The sequence below is a fragment of the Pavona decussata genome, unplaced genomic scaffold (genome assembly GCF_977016875.1).
Source record: "Pavona decussata unplaced genomic scaffold, jaPavDecu1.1 SCAFFOLD_366, whole genome shotgun sequence".
NCBI classification, from domain to species: Eukaryota; Metazoa; Cnidaria; class Anthozoa; order Scleractinia; family Agariciidae; genus Pavona; species Pavona decussata.
Genome location: NW_028145742.1, coordinates 1,959,172 through 1,976,276, shown reverse-complemented (window position 1 = coordinate 1,976,276; position 17,105 = coordinate 1,959,172). Strand labels below are relative to the sequence as shown.

The 17,105-nt window shown below is 37.9% G+C and overlaps 2 protein-coding genes and 1 non-coding gene across 3 annotated transcripts; 1 reads left to right on the top strand and 2 right to left on the bottom strand.

Moving 5' to 3' along the window:
* The first annotated feature begins 480 nt into the window (after window positions 1-480).
* LOC146452715 (microprocessor complex subunit DGCR8-like) lies at window positions 481-11,825 on the top strand. The gene is made up of 9 exons (XM_085097288.1): window positions 481-1,047; window positions 1,861-2,003; window positions 5,370-6,350; window positions 6,876-6,976; window positions 7,094-7,193; window positions 7,895-7,951; window positions 8,721-8,798; window positions 8,918-9,034; window positions 9,552-11,825. The coding sequence occupies exons 1-9, from the start codon at window positions 858-860 to the stop codon at window positions 9,615-9,617; spliced, it is 1,833 nt and encodes a 610-aa protein (XP_084953414.1). The 5' UTR covers window positions 481-857; the 3' UTR covers window positions 9,618-11,825.
* A 450-nt stretch (window positions 11,826-12,275) lies between these two features.
* Window positions 12,276-15,960, bottom strand: LOC146452713 (galanin receptor 2a-like). The gene is made up of 3 exons (XM_085097652.1): window positions 15,866-15,960; window positions 14,764-14,984; window positions 12,276-13,519 (listed from the first exon to the last, which is right to left on the bottom strand). Exons 2-3 carry the CDS (start codon window positions 14,981-14,983, stop codon window positions 12,726-12,728), a joined length of 1,014 nt encoding a protein of 337 aa, XP_084953778.1. The 5' UTR covers window position 14,984; window positions 15,866-15,960; the 3' UTR covers window positions 12,276-12,725.
* Window positions 14,166-14,238, bottom strand: Trnak-uuu (transfer RNA lysine (anticodon UUU)). Its single transcript has one exon. It is a non-coding gene; the product is annotated as a tRNA-Lys (tRNA).
* Window positions 15,961-17,105: the final 1,145 nt, after the last annotated feature.

The window sequence follows — 17,105 nt, the reverse complement described above, 5'->3', positions numbered from 1 at the left end:
CGGGAATATATTTATTGATGGTTTGCGGAGCAAAATAAGGGCTAAAATGATTTAGTTTTGATCGTAAGCAGCACTACGTTTATTTCCGACGTAAAATTGATCAAATTTCGCAACTTCGTGAAACGGCTTCTCAGTCCAGCCTAGCCAATACAAATTTACCCGGTCATCGTATACGATGGCTTGCGGGAATATATTTAGAGATGGTTTGCGGAGCAAAATAAGGGCTAAAATGATTTAGTTTTGATCGTAAGCAGCACTACGTTTATTTTTGACATAAAATTGATCAAATTTTGCAACCTCGTGAAACGGCTTCTCAGTCCAGCGTAGCCAATACAAATTTACCCGGTCATCGTATGTGGCGTTGTGCAGTGCGTTATGGGTAATATACTATGGTCGTACGATACACGGCTGATAGCCGCGTACGATGGTGCACTTTCAGCGGCTGTTACCCATTGGGGTCGAGTGAATCGGGTGAAAATGGCGGCTTAGGGTTGCAGGTGGGTCTTCGGTCTTCGGTGGGTCCAGTTTCCTTTGTTTTAGAAAAATGTGCGTTTCTGTAAGTTTAAATGTAAATGGATTTCTCTGTGCTGAAATCTCAATGATTTTTTTTTAATTTCTGTTGTCAGTTATGACGTACATGTTCGATTACTCGTGCGTTTTAACTTCGCGTGCAAACAAATTCAAATTTGAATGTATAATTCGCGTTACCGCGTCTGTAATCGTCTGCATCAGCAGCTGTTGTTTTTGTTCATGAGTTGGCAAACTAGTCAGTTAAGTTTACTGGGAGAGATTCTTTCGCCCAGTACAGAAGTTTTCGTTAGATAACCGCAATCGGACGCCGTCCTACTTCCCGTGAAATGGCAAAGACACCACCCTTGTCCGCTCCCGATTCCACAACTGCTGAATCAATTGAGACGTTAACACTACCCGAAGGAAGACAACCCGTGAAAAGGAAGTCAGATGAAGACTTGAGTATAATCGACCAGAAGCGCCGACGAGAAACAGAGGAGAGTTTGGTTATGGAAGAAGAACGCAGGGTTATAATTAGTATGTATAAACTTTTCTCATCAACTGCTCTCTTTTGTCATATTTTAAGCTATTAATGTTTCATGATTCAGAGGATTTTTAAGCAACGCCAGGGGCGTTTTCCATTTAGCGAAAATTTTCAGTCAGAAATTTCGGAAACTTTCCATGCCAAGTGGAAAGGCTTTTCTCCAGTCGTTCCAAACTTGCAAACTCATTAATTGGTAGATCAAAAAACATATATGATGGTGCAATGATGGCACAAGAAGATCACAAAGTAGAAATGCAAAATTTATGCAAATGAACTGTAATAATTATTTCTTTTCCAACCGGTTGGATTTGAAAGAGTGAAGTATCTCCAAAGGTCACCCATTTGTTACCCGGACAGAAAATTTCCAAACTCCTGAACATCTCATTGGAATGTGCCGTAACTTTTTGTGGAACAAGATATAAAACTATGTGATCTTTATGCACAAACAGCAAAACAGTATACCACACTATATAGTCTGTTCACAGGCTAATTGAAAGCCAAAAATTGGGGTTGTCTACAATTTAATTTTAATTAGAAACTGTGACATCAATACCAAAATAGTTAATGGCCACTCTAGTTTTGATGCATTGCATTTATCAACAACAACAAAACTTTATTGCAAGACACTTAAATTTATACAAAAATTCTTTAACCCGCATGTAGCTAGCTAATTGAGGCAGGGGAAGAAGAAGAAGAAATTACAAATGAGTAAAATTGTGACTAAATTACAACACTAGTCAAAAAAGTAACAAGTTAGTCAGTGGAAAAAACCTTTTTTTCTAATATAAGAAAGCTTTTTCCTTCAGTGAAAGGAAATCTCCCAAAGTTGGCTTTACCACACGGCTGGATAGCACTAAACCATCGCAGTGGTGGAATCATTTATCTTCATAAAGCAACAAGAGTGTGCACATGGTCCCGTCCTTATTACATTGGAGGTGGAAGTGTTAGGGTAACTTTTAATCTTCTTGTTAGTTATTTTAAACAGTTGGAAGTTGAGAAGTTAAAAATATAAATGACTTTTCCATGCACATTTTCTGGAAGTCATTGTTGATCCTTGCCCTCTGAGAGATTTTTAAGCTCTTGTTACCAAAAGCTGTTAGATCAGCTTTGTGTAGCCCTGTGACATATCGGGAGTACTACATAAACAAACACTTAACTTGCTGTATTATCAAGCAACAGCTGAAAGAGGAAGATATTCCTTTCTTCCATCTCCACTTCTGGTGACTTTGATGTGGAAAAGAGAGGGTATCATTGCAGCCTAACCCTAAATCTGCAATCCGTTTATTTCCCTTAGCAAAAGCTCTCTGTCATTTTTAGCTCTAAAACCTTTTTATTCCCAAGAGTGACACTCCAGTTCATAAGTTTGGGAAAAAAAACAGACTCTAAACTTCATTTTACAAGATATGAAGAAGCAAACGAAGGCACATCAAAGTATTCCTTCAACAGATTTTGTTTGAATGGCCACATGTGAGGATTCATTTCATCCACACACTCAAAAGAAAGAACCACTTTATACAGAATAATAAACAGCACTGGTCACAGGAAGGACTGCTTTGTAGCTTTCATTTGAATGGTCGCACTTTAGAATTTCATTCAAAGACTCAAAAGCTATATCCACTTTTATATAGCAACACTGTACGGTATGATAGGCAGGTTGATAACTTTTCTTTAATTTGTTTAATTGCAACTTCACTGCTGCCTGTAAGTCCTTTCATAACAACAAGTTTGTCCTAGTAATTTGTGACAAAATGCTGTACTCTTACGGTGACTCTATTTACCTACGGATGTGTTGTTCACTGCTTATGATTTTCAGGGCAACCTGACAAATCTGTTGGGGAGTTACATGTACATGTATGATTAGATTGTCCTATAATAGCGGCCCACCTTTCACTTCCCTGCAACTTGCGCTTGCCTTAAAACTGCCACTGGTAGGTCTTTAATGCTTACGGGAGGCACTTTTAGTCACATGCAAGGAGCAAATTTGAAGTGAAGTGGAGATGTTTGAGTGTGTTCAATAAGGGCACTAAGGCAAGACAGTATCATATCTTGTAGTAATATAGATGGCTAGTGGTATAAAAGGGGGGCATAGGGAGATTCATAATTACATCATTCTTGCCAAGTGGTCCATGTTGTAGGTTAAAATGAATCCCGGGTTAAAATGACTCCAACCTAGGTTGATTTCTATTTTCCTTTGTTTCAGATGTAAATTACCGGTACTCAACCTCAACTAAAGAAAATAGAAATCATCCTAGGTTGAAATCATTTTAACCTATGACACCTACAACTCATAAAAACACTACCTTCTATTATTTCCAAGTTCAGCTGTTATTTCAGTGAAAATTCCATGAACATTAGCTATATTTTCTGTAACTGTACATGTCACTTTTCTGTCCTCTTTGTTTTTGTTATTAAGGAGATTAATCATTATGCTTATGATCACTGCTATGATCACATTTTGAGTAAGATTATGATATATTACCGCATTGCTTTATAAGTTATTTACTTTGAAGCATAGGAGGTAGGCATGCCACCTACATGACTGTATAACTAGCTAGCATCCCATCTCGGGCCAGTGTAGTACCACATGTGTGTTACTGAATAAAAATTGAAGTCCATATCAGAAAATATTGGTTATAAATAATATATGTTATTCACCAGCCAGGAGGTCCGTATTTGGAAAAACTGTTCCCGAGGTCTTGAGTGCAGCATTGTGCCATACTCAAGACAGAGGAGACGGTTTTTTCCCAAAATGGACCGACCTAAGTCGGTGAATAGCATTTTTATTTTTTACACAAGAAAATAAGGCTCAGGTATTGCAACAGGTCACACAACAAATCTGCCTAGGTTTGCAGACAAGATTGAAAAATTCTGCCAGTTCCCAATCAGATTGCATGATTGCTAAAGCAAAACTACTGATCGGAATTTTACTGAGAACTGAAAATGGCGAGGGGCAAATGTTGGTTAACATGGTAATTTCTGCTGTTTGCTGTAATCGTAATTCTTAATCTTTCTAATATGTTTAGCTGTAACTGCATTGAGAGAGTAGATGTTTCCTTTGCAGTTCCAAGTCAAAAAAATAACCGTTATTTTACCTTTTTCCTTTGCCCTTAAGCTACATGTACATGAGCAAACAGCAAAACAAAAGAACTATTATTGCATATAAGATTCTTGGCATGAAATCATTGGGCAGAGGTGGATGGGTAGAACAAGGGGGAGGCTATTTGGTTTCTGTCTTTTCTCTAACTCAGTCCACAAGTGCACAGAGAAAAGAACTCAGTCATTGTATCAACTGCATCTGGGCCTTGCACTTGATCAATAACGGCTGTTTATAATAGAAAAACTAGTTGAAGGGCTTGGTCAAAAATTATGTTAAGGACAGTGCCCACTAATACCAAAGTATTTTTGTTTGGTTTATGACTATGTGGAAAAAGCAGATCTTAGGAAGGGCTATTGAAATCCAAAAAGAAAATTTGGGGTAACCATGCATTTTCAGAGATAAATAAGCAACAATTATTCTAAAAAGCAGTAAAATACAAAGCAACTTATGGCGTTTTTTTTCCAAATTGAAGCTTTATTATGTCTAAAAAATGCATGGCTACCCCCATACCAAAAACACTAGCTAGGTTCTGCTTTCTCCACATAGTTTTAAACCGTGCAAAAATATCCCTTTGTTAGTAGGCACCACCCAAAGGAAACCCAATATCTCGAGATGCGCAGAACGTATGCGCAGTGACAAAAGTAAGCACCATCCTTAAAGGCCGATTTAGACGGTACGATTTTCTCTTACGACTGTCACATGCGATTTCTAGAGCGCGCGCTGCTTGCGTCATGTAAAAATCGTACACAACTCTCGCCACTCAACATTGCCTTTACCTACGATTGTCGTAGGATTTTAAAACATGTTTTAAAATCCTACGACATTTTTCGTGTTGTGTGCGTCTGTCGTAAGGATGTTGTAGATTGATTTACATGACGCGATTCGTGTTGTGGGCATGGCGTAAGCGTGTTGCATGCGACAAATCGTAGGCAAAATCGTACCATCTAAATCGCCCTTAAGAAGGAGTTGTCTGAAAAAAGGTTGCACCCAATTAGCATATTTTAACATGCACACTCATTTTTGTGTAGAAAAAGTTGTTCTGCTTTCTTATTTTTCACCAGAAGGCGTTGTTTTGAAGTTATTGCACTTAAAAGTTGGCTAATTTGAACAAAGGAAGTCCCAGCTTTTATTAAAGAATGGGGACAAAAAATTAAAATAAAAAACATTAGTCCAGAGTTTTACTAGTGCCTATGAAAATATTTTTTGTCAATATTTCAGAAACACGATGTACCACTGGCAGCCATTCCATGCCTTCACCAGAAAAATGGATTAGCAAGAGAACATGCTCAAGCGGAAAGCTTGAATGCAGAAAAAAACACTCCTTCAAACAATGGAGCTTCAATTTTAAATACACTGAATATGAGTGATATGAACACTGATGAAGGAACTCCAAATGATGGTTGTAATACAGAGCACATTTCTGTTGATAAGGAGCATGAAAGAAATGGACTAGATGTAGTCATGAGTTTGGCTGACACGTCTGGTGTGACACACAGAATTGGCATGACAGTAACAGGTGGTGTACAAGTGATTAATCTTGACACCCAGACAGAGGTTTTGCCAGAAAATAATAGAGTGACAGATTCAGGTGGTGTAACACAACAACCAGAGGATACAGAGAATTCAAATTCTTCTGGAAAACAAGATAGTTCAGGAAAGCAGACTTCTTCAGAATTTGAAAAGTCTTTTGTAGAAGGAAGTCATTCAAGCAATCCGCCACTCTTAGAATCCGTTGGTGCTAAAGAACTAGGTGTTTACTTGTCAAATATTTGGGAATTTCAGCCTCTCACTTCAGACCAAGAGAAGAATGCTGTGATTTTCCAGCCACAGGTTTTAGATGACCTTCAACTGCCACCGTCACTAGAATGTCAGCCATATGCAGTAAAAGGAACTAAAAATGGAAAGCAGTCAGGCAAGGATCTTGTTCTGAATGCTGGTGGGAAAACCCCTGTGGCAATCTTACATGAGTACTGTCAGCGAGCTCTCAAGACAAAACCACTTTATCTGAGCAGTGAATGTGTGAATCCTGATACACCATTTATGGCAGAAGTTCAGATAGATGGTATTAAATATGGATCAGGAATAGGGGCCAACAAGAAAGTGGCTAAACAGATTGCTGCCGAGTCTGCCTTGGAGGTTTTGCTTCCTGGAGTGTTCAGCAAAGTACGTGATTACCAGATTTCAGAAGCCGAATTAGAGGTAGGCACATAATGCAACAACCTACAAACAAAATTGCAGGGTGTGTCCATCATTTTTGCTCGCACATGATGTGCGGTTGAATGCAACTTGCATCCAACATTGCACACAAACTGTGTTCAAAAGTGCAACTACTTTTATAGTGGATGCATGAAAAATATGGAAATTATACCTGAATTCATAAATATTGCACATTACACTGCACCATGTTTATGAGCCTTAACGTAAGTCTTGTTCCATGACCTTCTTACATGACTGACATCTGTCACTAAACCTCATGTATTTAACTGAATTCCATGCAGGCAATATCAGATAATGACATAAAGTCAGGGTATTCCATGTCCTGGTATTGACAAACTTCATACATTTTATCATAGTTTTTGATAGACGTAGCTAAGCCCTTTGATGATCACTTCCTATTAATCTAAAGTTGAACCTGTGAATCACTTTCACCTATTAATTTTCTAATAATTAATTAAATAATTGTTTAATTTTTCAATAATGATTAATAGTATTGTTTGCTTGTAGTTTTTTGATAAAGTAGACATTGTGGATCCTCGTCTACCAGAGTTCTGTTCCAAGACAACCCTTCCTAACCCCTCACAAATCCTCGAGGAATGTTTAAAAAGGTGAGCTCGTATAAGGTGTTGATTGGGAATTATTCTCAAAATCCAGAGTGAATTAAAGCAAACATTCTCTCCTTTAAACTCTCACAAGCTAAACATTTTTTTATTATTTTCTCTCAGAAACCAAGGCATTTGTTCAACACCAATTCAGTTCACAACGCTGTGTGGACAAGATAGAAATCTGTCATTTAAAATAACTTGTGGCAAGCATGTAGCAACGGTACGTTTCTTTATTGAGCAGACAGTACACTTTTTATCTTTCTTTTGTTTGACAGCGCAGTTATCATAACATTGTTATCATGATTATTGTTATTTATATATTATTGTTATTATTTGAAAATGCATTTAAAATTTTAACATGTACCAAATTTACCAAGATTTAACAAATCGAATGTGGTTTAGCCTTGTCTGCACTCTTATCGACAACAATATTCATCATCACAGTGGTCAAAATGTTGTGGACGCCGAGTGAGTCCACAACAAATTTTGACCACTGTGATGACGAATATCGTTGTCGATAAGAGTGCAGACAACGCTAAACCACATTCCGTTTGCTTTTTACCACAATATCAACGTCAAAGAAAATTTTTACTCTAACTGTCAAAATTTCCGCGCGCTGATTGACACGAGCAGCGTTGTCTAGACTCTTATCGATAACAGAAAATTAGCCAATCAGATTGCAAGATTAGAAACAATTGTGGTAAAAATGTATTTTCCCCTCAATCAAAACTGAGTGTGTTACACCCACAATTTTCTTTACCTCATTACTGCAGATCAAATTGTCACATTTTTTCAAAGTAAACTTTGATTCAATTCTATGCTCCAGTCAGAAATACGCTCAGTGCATAACTTACCTTGTTAAACTACATTTTAAGTGCACGTGATGAATCATGATGCTCAAGCAATGTATCAATTTTACAGGGTCCTTGTAAAAACAAACGAATTGGAAAGCAGCTGGCCTCACAACAAATACTGAAGGTACAAACTTAATTGCTACTGCCTTCCCCCCCCCCCCCCTCTACTCTTCCTGCAATTGACACTCAATCTTTTATATATTTATTTATTTATTTATTTATTTTTAACTTTGTTATGATTTTTTTTCTGTTCAGTTTCCTCCCCCCCCCAAAAAAAATAGACCATAATTTATATTCTGGTGCTGAAGTGGATCAAGCTTACAACGAATGCTTTCGCGGATGAATATATATTAAAAATATTTGCATATGAAGATCCAGGTTCACCCTCTTTAGCCTCATGTACAAACTAGTTTCAGTTCAATAACAAGAATACGAATAGTGTCTATTGACATTTTGTTTTCACTCATCAGCCCTAATTCAATCTGACATCACTGCCCTTTCCCAGAGAAGGGAAGAAGCTTGCATAAATTTTATCAAGCGTGATTGCCTGTCGTCTCCTGTCCTTAAGCCATTAATTCCTCGCGTGTCAATTGACAGGCCGTACTGCCTCCGATCAGGCGAACGTGTTCCGGTGCGCTTTGTCCCCAAGACAAAGCGGTTCGCAGATTTCTGCACCATTAAGTATCAAGACCAGTTGTAATCCTTTTCTCTGTTATGTTTTCTCTGTTGTTTGTGCTTTAATCATATTCATATAATTATTTATCTGAATGTCTTTATACCGTAGTGTCTTGTACTATTGTAACTGACCATCCTTGTAATTCAGCCTTTTAGGCTGCGAGAGGGATCCCAATAAACTAGTATTATTATAAACTATTATTATTATTATCATGTAGAAACTTCACCCTCATCTAGAGAAATGGGGTGCGCTGATTCGAATCTACTGTGACAGACCTTCAGGTGCAATTAAAAAGGTAAGCAGTTGTGCTGTTTTCTGGTGATGTAAAAAGAACGTTTCTCTTTGTGTTTACTTTACTTTTGTTTTCCTAATGCACCAGTGAGATAACTGTTAAAATTGTCTTTTGTTTTATAGTACAAGAAAGATGACAATGAATTCATCAATGAGAAAGAAGTGAATAGTGGCGGTACACAGAAGAGCAACAGGTTGCTGGAACGTCTCAAAGAAGAAATGAGAAAACTTCATTTGGAGGTTTGTTAGTTTGTTATTTCTTCCCTCGGAACCACAGGCATCACACAGGCCAGCCCAGACCACAGGCCACCAACATGGAACTACACAGGCAGCCCACACAAGTTTCCTACACTAAAACAACATAGATGTTCTTTGTGTTCTGAGCCTGGTTTTTGCATTCTTTGAGGAATATTCACATTGAAAATACTTTATCTATCTATCTACCATTAATTTGCCTCCATCAAAATTGATGATTCTTACAAATCGGTTAGTGGTAATAAAATAATAATAGTAATAATTGTAATAAAATTATAATAATTAATTGTTAAATGTATAAATAGAGGTGTATAAAAAGGTGGTTTAAAAACATCGTGATGGAAAGGGCAGTCTACCTTCTCATGGATTGGTGGCCATAACCTTTTGAAAATGAAGAGTACAAAAAAAACAGGGATAAACAACTCTCCTTTCAGCTTCATTCAATACTTGTTGCTGTTATTGTGTTATATCTCAATGGATTATTTTTGCTCTCTGTTTCCAGGCAAAGAAGGAGAGAAGAGAAGATAGATATAGCTCCCCTGAGCCAGTTTTTACTGTAGCTATCTAAAGATTACTCCAATGTGCCTCAATAATTAGGCCTTTTTGAAAAATACCATTAATAATATTCAACAAGCAGATAAAGCCTTGCATTCAAGAGTTGTGCTTTGTTATTGGCACAAAGGAAATTTATACAGCTGGCACTGGCATCTGCATTCTACTCTTAATAACCCATTTTGCAGTTGTGTACTTAGTGACATGGTCTTTGACTGGAAACAAGGCTGGGGATGACTCTGTTTTGATGCAAACCTCACTGCTTTTCATATGTAGGTCATGCTGTTCTTACCCTAACTAGTTTGCATTTACATATGAAAAGCAGTGCGGTTTGTATCAAAACAAAGCCACCCCCAGCCTCGCTTCCAATCAAAGGCCAGGGCACTAAGCACACATAATTAAAGTGGGCTATTTGTATGTCTTTAAACTAACATGAATAAAAACAGATAAAAAGCCATGGAAAACCTCGGTGACATTCTCTGAATGTCATTTCTGTGCTTGTGTTAACAATCACATCTCCTTACATTTAAGAATTTTGATACAAACCCTGATTTCCTTGTATCCTTTACAGAACAAGTTGTGCAATTAATTAATGCTAATGCATGCACACTCTTTCTTGCATAATTTTCTTTCACATATCATGAGTGAGAACAAGTAAAATTCTTGTGAAATTTATGCACACTTTCTGAATGTAAGGTTATCCCTGCACATCACAGAATATTATCAATAGTATTTTTCAGAAAGGCCTATCTGTTACATAGTTAGAAAAGATATCAAAATAGAATTCCTTTAGAATATTGCGTTCTAGATATAATGTCTTGCGAAGGACGCTAACAGTCTTGCAGTTTGTGTAACATCAATGTTTTCAATGAATTAAAGGGGCTTAGGTCATGGTATGTTTTGTGAAAACTTATCATCCCCTATAAAAATTAGGACTCCCAGGGCAAACTTAAAAAAAGGGTCATGGAAAACGGTGGTTTTCTGTGTAAAAAATTATCTTTTCACTTATATTTCTTTTTCTTACCTGCGTATGACTACAGCTTTTCTCTTTTGTTTTTTCCACTTTTTCAAACCAATCAATGATTTATTAAAATTAAAACCAGTGTCTAAGATCTTTACACAAAACTGTGAATGGTTTAAACCCAGGATTTGTGTCATAAAAAGTAGGCAACTTATGATCATTCTTGTCAGTGTAGTCCTCGGAAGGATTGAGTTGACTGAATCTTTGACAACTTGACTGGAAGTTATCTTCAGAGTCAAGTGTGTGGCTTGACTCTGCTGATGACTTCTGCTCGGGTTGTTTAAATGTCAGTCAATGTCATCTCAGACAGTCCTTCTTAGGACTACACTCACCCTATTTTAAATGTTTCCTGACTAGTAGAACGTTTATGCAATCAAAAGGTTTTCTAATTCTTTTCCAAGACTTCTGGATATGGAAGACTGGGGGGAGTTAAGGACCTATATTGAAATTGTTGTTAATTTTTGGTTTTTATCAAATCTGAGACCATTCCCGGGAAAAATCGAGCTAGGTTTCACGAATGAACTTTCATAAACCGTATGACAAAAATGAGGGCAATCGGAAGGAACGGGGGAAAAAAACTAACATTAAGCAAAGGACGTTCATGCCCCAGACTTTCAATTCAATTTGGTAGCTAATCTTATGAAAAAAAAGTTTTCTAATTTTTAAAAGGGGCATGAGTAGAATCAAGTATTTTTAACAGTGAATTTGTAAGCTATAAACCTTTTATTTGTTTGCTATCCAGGAAAATGAATATTCATTAAAATGCGCAGCAGTTAGGAAACTTAAAACAAATATTTTTCAACAATAGAGCTATTAAATAGGCGATTTTCACTATGACCTTATTTTACTACAACTACCAGAATATTCTCCGTTTTTTTCCTTTCTTGTTTAAATTTTGTAATTCCAGTGAGGTTTAGATAACAATATCCCTTATTTGCAAGAGAAAACAAACGGAAGGATTCTGGTAGTTGTAGTAAATGACGCCATCTTGAAAATTGCCTTTTCCACGAATCACTGAAAATACAGCAAGTAATGATTTCAGGTAAATCAAAAGTGAATGCGTATTTATGTCTATGACAAGAACCCAGTTCTTGTCGTTTTATGCTCTTTCTTTTTTATGCGTTTTAGCAAAACTTGTAAGTTAATCATATTTTGTAAACGTACAATTCTCTGTTGAAAACTAATAAAAATACCATAAGTACAGTTTCAACCTTCTGCAACTCCTCGGGCAAACTTTTTGTCCGGCTAAGGCGCATTCACACTGCAAACTTAAGTCTGCAAAGCCGAGTTCGGAAATATAGGTTAATCTGTGTGAACGCAGCAACAACAGTTCGCAAACTATTGGCAGCATGTAAAACTAGTCTCTTATGTCGCCGACTTTCTCAGCAAATTTTGGGGGTTAGCGAGAAAGAGTTAGAATTGCTGTTGAAGTCGGATTTAATCAATAACGAAGTTTTTAGAGGTGGTCAAAGTTTCTTTCGTTGTCTCGTGCAGTCTCCTATTCCTGTTCCCTGCTAGCAGAGATCTCTCACGGCATGGCAAAAATGATACGAGGGAGAGGGACCTCTCTCCCTCGTATCATTTTTGCTATGCCGTGAGAGACCTCTGCTAGCAGGGAACCATTCCTGGTTCATATAACACTTTGATATACACTGCAGCGAATCATTTGTGATCCATCATTCGTGCGAGAGATGCTTCAGGTACCGAGGGCAACACTCGGCGCTTCTGACTGAACATTATAATAAGAAAGCTACGGATCCCTCTTCTATAAATTCTCTCGAATGTCACTTTTGAGTCTCCAACTTGCCTTGGACAATACAGTTCACTTGTCATTTCGAAAAGTAATCCGCGGATATTATGACGTCTCGTGTAGTCACAAAGCATCCAAGCAATTTGAGTTCAACGTGGAATGGATGCCCGCCCTAACTTTAGGAGCCTCCAGATTCGTGTAGGACTATCATTCCTCTGAAGTTAAGACACTTAAACTTGGTACGAAAAAGCGATGTTGGGTATTCTTTTCGCGTTTAAAGGGGCTCGTCCCAGCAATGGCCCACCAGTCCTCTTGTAAGGGTGCCGATGTAGTTCACTCTCTTGTCAACCGACTCAAAAGTTGCTTGTTTCCATGCCGTCGTTGTTGTTCGGTTGCAATGTGACAGAGAAATGAAGTTGAACAGGTGTTAGGGCAATTTTTCCACCAGACTGCGTGTCTACCGTAACTTGCACTCTGTTCCTATGGCAACAACAGAGCACGCTCCGCATGCCTCTCTTGAAACCATCCATGTACCACGTGTACAACATTGGGTCAGCGGCTGCGTTCAGAAGAACCAACAACACAGTTGTAGTGTAAGCGGTTGAGCCGTAAAAAAATCCAGGCGCATAGAAAATCAGTAGGTACAGGACATAGTTTGGAGACCAGCACAGGGTGTGGACAAGTGTTACTATAATCAGCATGACTGTAACGCGCTTTCGAGCTTTGAGTCTGGCATACTGAACTGAACTTGTCACCTGTTCGTGGTTGCACCAAAGTTTGTAAATGATTCTCGAATACAAAAGTGACATGGATACTATAGGGAGCGCGCAGTTCACGGTGAAAACAGACGCAACATGGCCTCTCTCTGGATACCATTCAACCCAGTCCTCTACGCAGAAATCTTTTTGTGGGTCGTAGACGATGGCGGACATACTTGGTGCCGTCAATAACAAAGCAAAGCCCCACGATACAGCCATTATCCACAGCACGTGCTTATTGGTTAAGCGGAAATTTCTTCTCAGCGGATGCACTACTGCGAAATAGCGAGCAATGGCGATTGCAATTAGTAATATCCCGGATGATGCAGCACTCAGCCATATGAACACACCACCCGTGATGAACTTGCACAGATAGTTCCCGGATGTACCTAAATTGACAAACACACTTTGATTAGTTCTAGAGCATTTTTCATTTGAGTGTCGAAAAAAATAGAGATTTTTGGTTTTGCTTTACTAAGTTGTGTCATTGGCTAAGAGAACTTGTGCCAATTTCTCAAACAAAAATGCTGTCAATGCTCCAACCCATTTTCCTACGTTCGACGCATTTCAAGTCATGTATTTGCTTAAGTTCTGATTGGTCAGGCCACGCGCCTTGATTGATTGTGTCCGTTGCGTCTGTTTTGATTGGCCGGAGTAATAACTTTTTTTAATGACCATGTAAACAGTCTGACGTCATCTCTACTATCCTTACTATGTCAGATAAGTAGGGTTAGGCATGTATTGCACTTAGCTGAAAACCAGACTGCTCACGAACTATACACTAAGTACTGAAGAGCTGGAATAACGCAAATATAAAAATGAATGAATGATGATAATCTTTAATGAGGATGCCAACTTCAGTGTAACTGAAAAATAGCGATTTACATAAGGGTTCGATAAGGGTCCTCTTTAAGACTTAATCATTGAGCTAAAAAAAAAAATCAACATTACTACTACAGTCGTTAAAAACCTAAGATATTACACTGCAAATAAATAAAGAAAAAAAATAAAATGAAATAAAAAAAAAAGTATGCTCGCCCGATAGGGGACTTGAACCCATGACCCTCAGATTAAAAGTCTGATGCTCTACCGACTGAGCTAACCGGGCTCACGCAGAATTATCATTGTAAATTAAACACCTTACTATTGTTATTTGTCTTTTTCGTCGTTTCTCATCTATCCGCTGGCCGTTTATTATCTATCCCAGTGTTTTGTTTTTTGTGAGTGTGTATGTTTTTATTTTTATGATTAAAACAGTTCTGTTAAAAGAGGGGATTAAAACCGAAACAAATTCCGACTTAGTTTATGAGGGTTTTCGCTCTTTGGACCGGTGATAATTTCAGTTTGCGGCAGGTTCAATACCGTGGTTCACAATTTTGCCTAGAATTTGTTTTAAAGTTGAGATATATAATATATCTAAATTTGGCTATTTAGTGAAACGAGTTAACTCTGGTTTTGATTTGATTTGAGCCTTTGAGAAAACTGATTTTTAATAATCTGTTTCTCATTACTCACTAGCTTATTATAATTCTGCTGTTTTCTTCTAATCAACTTGACTTTCTATATACAAAATCCAGACAAAATCTAAGAAAACTACGCGATAGAGCTGTTGTTTGCTATACTGTATACCAACCTGTTGGGTGTTTAAATGACAGGTGAAACACATGTCTCGGCAACATAAATACACCAATCACAATGTCTGCTACAGCAAGATTCACCAGCAGATAGTTCATTGGTTTTCGCATCTGTTTGTTGCGATATACAGTCAGGCAAACCAACACATTTCCGGACACGTCAATCACTATCAGCACAAAGAACAGGACCGACAGGAGGATGTCGGGAACGGAAGCCATTCTAATAACAACAAATTTAATGATCAGTCACGTGATTAAGTTGACAAAGGAGGTGAAACACTCGAGTGAAATGAAATGAGAACGCTACATAGTGCATTAGCATCAACCGTTCGTTACATTTGGTGTCAATGATAGGATCTTTTGAGAGTGAATCACTTTTAAACAGTTTGTGGAGCTACCCGTTGCGCCCGTAATACGGCAGCCATTTTGTCTAAGAAGATTTTAACTTATGCGATATTGTAAATGCCAAGATCCCATTTTTTTTTTTTTTCGGAAATGATGCTTGCATATTTTTGAACATATAAGCAGTCAAAGACGCTCAGTGCGAGTTGTGTACTCTTAAAAACAAATTCATTAAATATGGATAAAGTCGTTTCCAGGCCAGGTAAAATATCTAAACTTGCAAACCACAAAAAAGGCAGCGATTAGCATTAACTAGTGTTTACACAGATTTCAAGCTGACGATACCTAGGCCACTGAAAATACCCTTTGGTAAATATAAATCCTTAGACAGAATCTAAAAGATAGATCTGTGATTGCTTTGCAGTTGAAAACACTTTGTTTAAATGGAGCATAACTCAGTCTCAAAAAGAGGTACGAGTCACAGGTTAGATTCTGCGAATAAAAAGTTTAAAGTGTGGTGAAATTAGGACTAGGTTTCCCTGTCCACATTAGCATCTAAATAAACTGTGCTGAATTCATGTTCATCTCGGTTTCCACTGAAAAGACACAGTTCTAGATATTCTAGATTTTGTCGAGCCCTGAAAGCTATCATCAACAATCACAGTTTTCAGCCTTTAAGCTGAAACTGAGCCTTGAGCTGAAGCAATCAAAATTTGTAAATAATTCACACCTTTAAAACTTTACACAATACGTGCATACCCTGGTAGTCCTTACGAATTTCAGTGGAAATGAATTCTCAAATTGTCTCGTGTTTTTTCAGCAATCATTTCTGGTTTTGTCCTTCGTGAAGTAGATATCCAACTGAGGCTTTTTCTTCAATGTTGCGTTAATTGCTGAGGTTTATAACAAAATATGTTAACGCCAACAGTAATCATATGTGAACTAGCTGGTCCTTGAAACTCTGTGATCTGATTGGCTAACATAATGTAATTGCGAAAGATATTTCCGCTGACTCTGTTAAAGTTGATCCAAGCAATGTCACATTTGACGTAAATCCAATTAAGGAGGAAAGTGAACTTGTAATTGAATCCAACCCATCTATACTTATTTGCACTAGTAACTCAAATCACGAACTTTCTTTTTCGTCATACCCTTCGAAGTAAAAAATACCGGATGGCATAGACCTCAATTTTATAACCTATCTTTCCGCCAGCGTTTAGCGTGGTTTTTGGGTTAGCTTTAAGTAAGTAGTCCTTGTTGCACCTGCAACTTTCGGAAAATCCAATGCCACGAGGAAATCGACCTGAAGAGTAACAGAGCATTAATGAAATGTTTCGTCGTTTAAGCTACTATATCACGAAAAACTGGAACTTATGTATTTATTCAAATGTTTATGGACAGTGTACGTCATGGCATGGTGACGAATGTTTGCAAACGCCAGAATGAAAATAAACATACGCTTGTTAATTGGTTGGGATTTTCCACCTGCACGTATTTTGCCCAAGGCTATAGTACTTGTGTGGACGCAAGGCAAAAACGCATTGAAGTGAATGCGTTTTTTAAACGAAAATCAACGAAAACGTAAACGTGTGGACAGGAAGAGGGTAATATGACTCTCCTAAAAACGATTTCATGGGAGGCTCGCGGGGCCCTTTCAAAACATGCCCTTACGAATTGCCTCTGGGACCTCTGGGAATTTTCACATGTACAGTCATGCGCATAACACATGTACACTGAAAACAGATCTGTCCTCTTTTGGTCATTGTGGGTGAAGAATAAGAATATGACGTCATCTGAACACGTGACTAGAGCCCAGCTGACAGTCATTGAGCCTCTCCAATTTTCATGGAAACTCCATGATGTTTCCTATGCTTTTATGCCTTTTTTTCTTTCTTTCTCTCTGTCTTTCTTTCTTTCTTTCTTTCTTTCGATTCTTGTTGAACTAATCAAAAAGAAACGAAGGTTCTGTGACACAAATTGGAGCGCTAGGCATCAAATC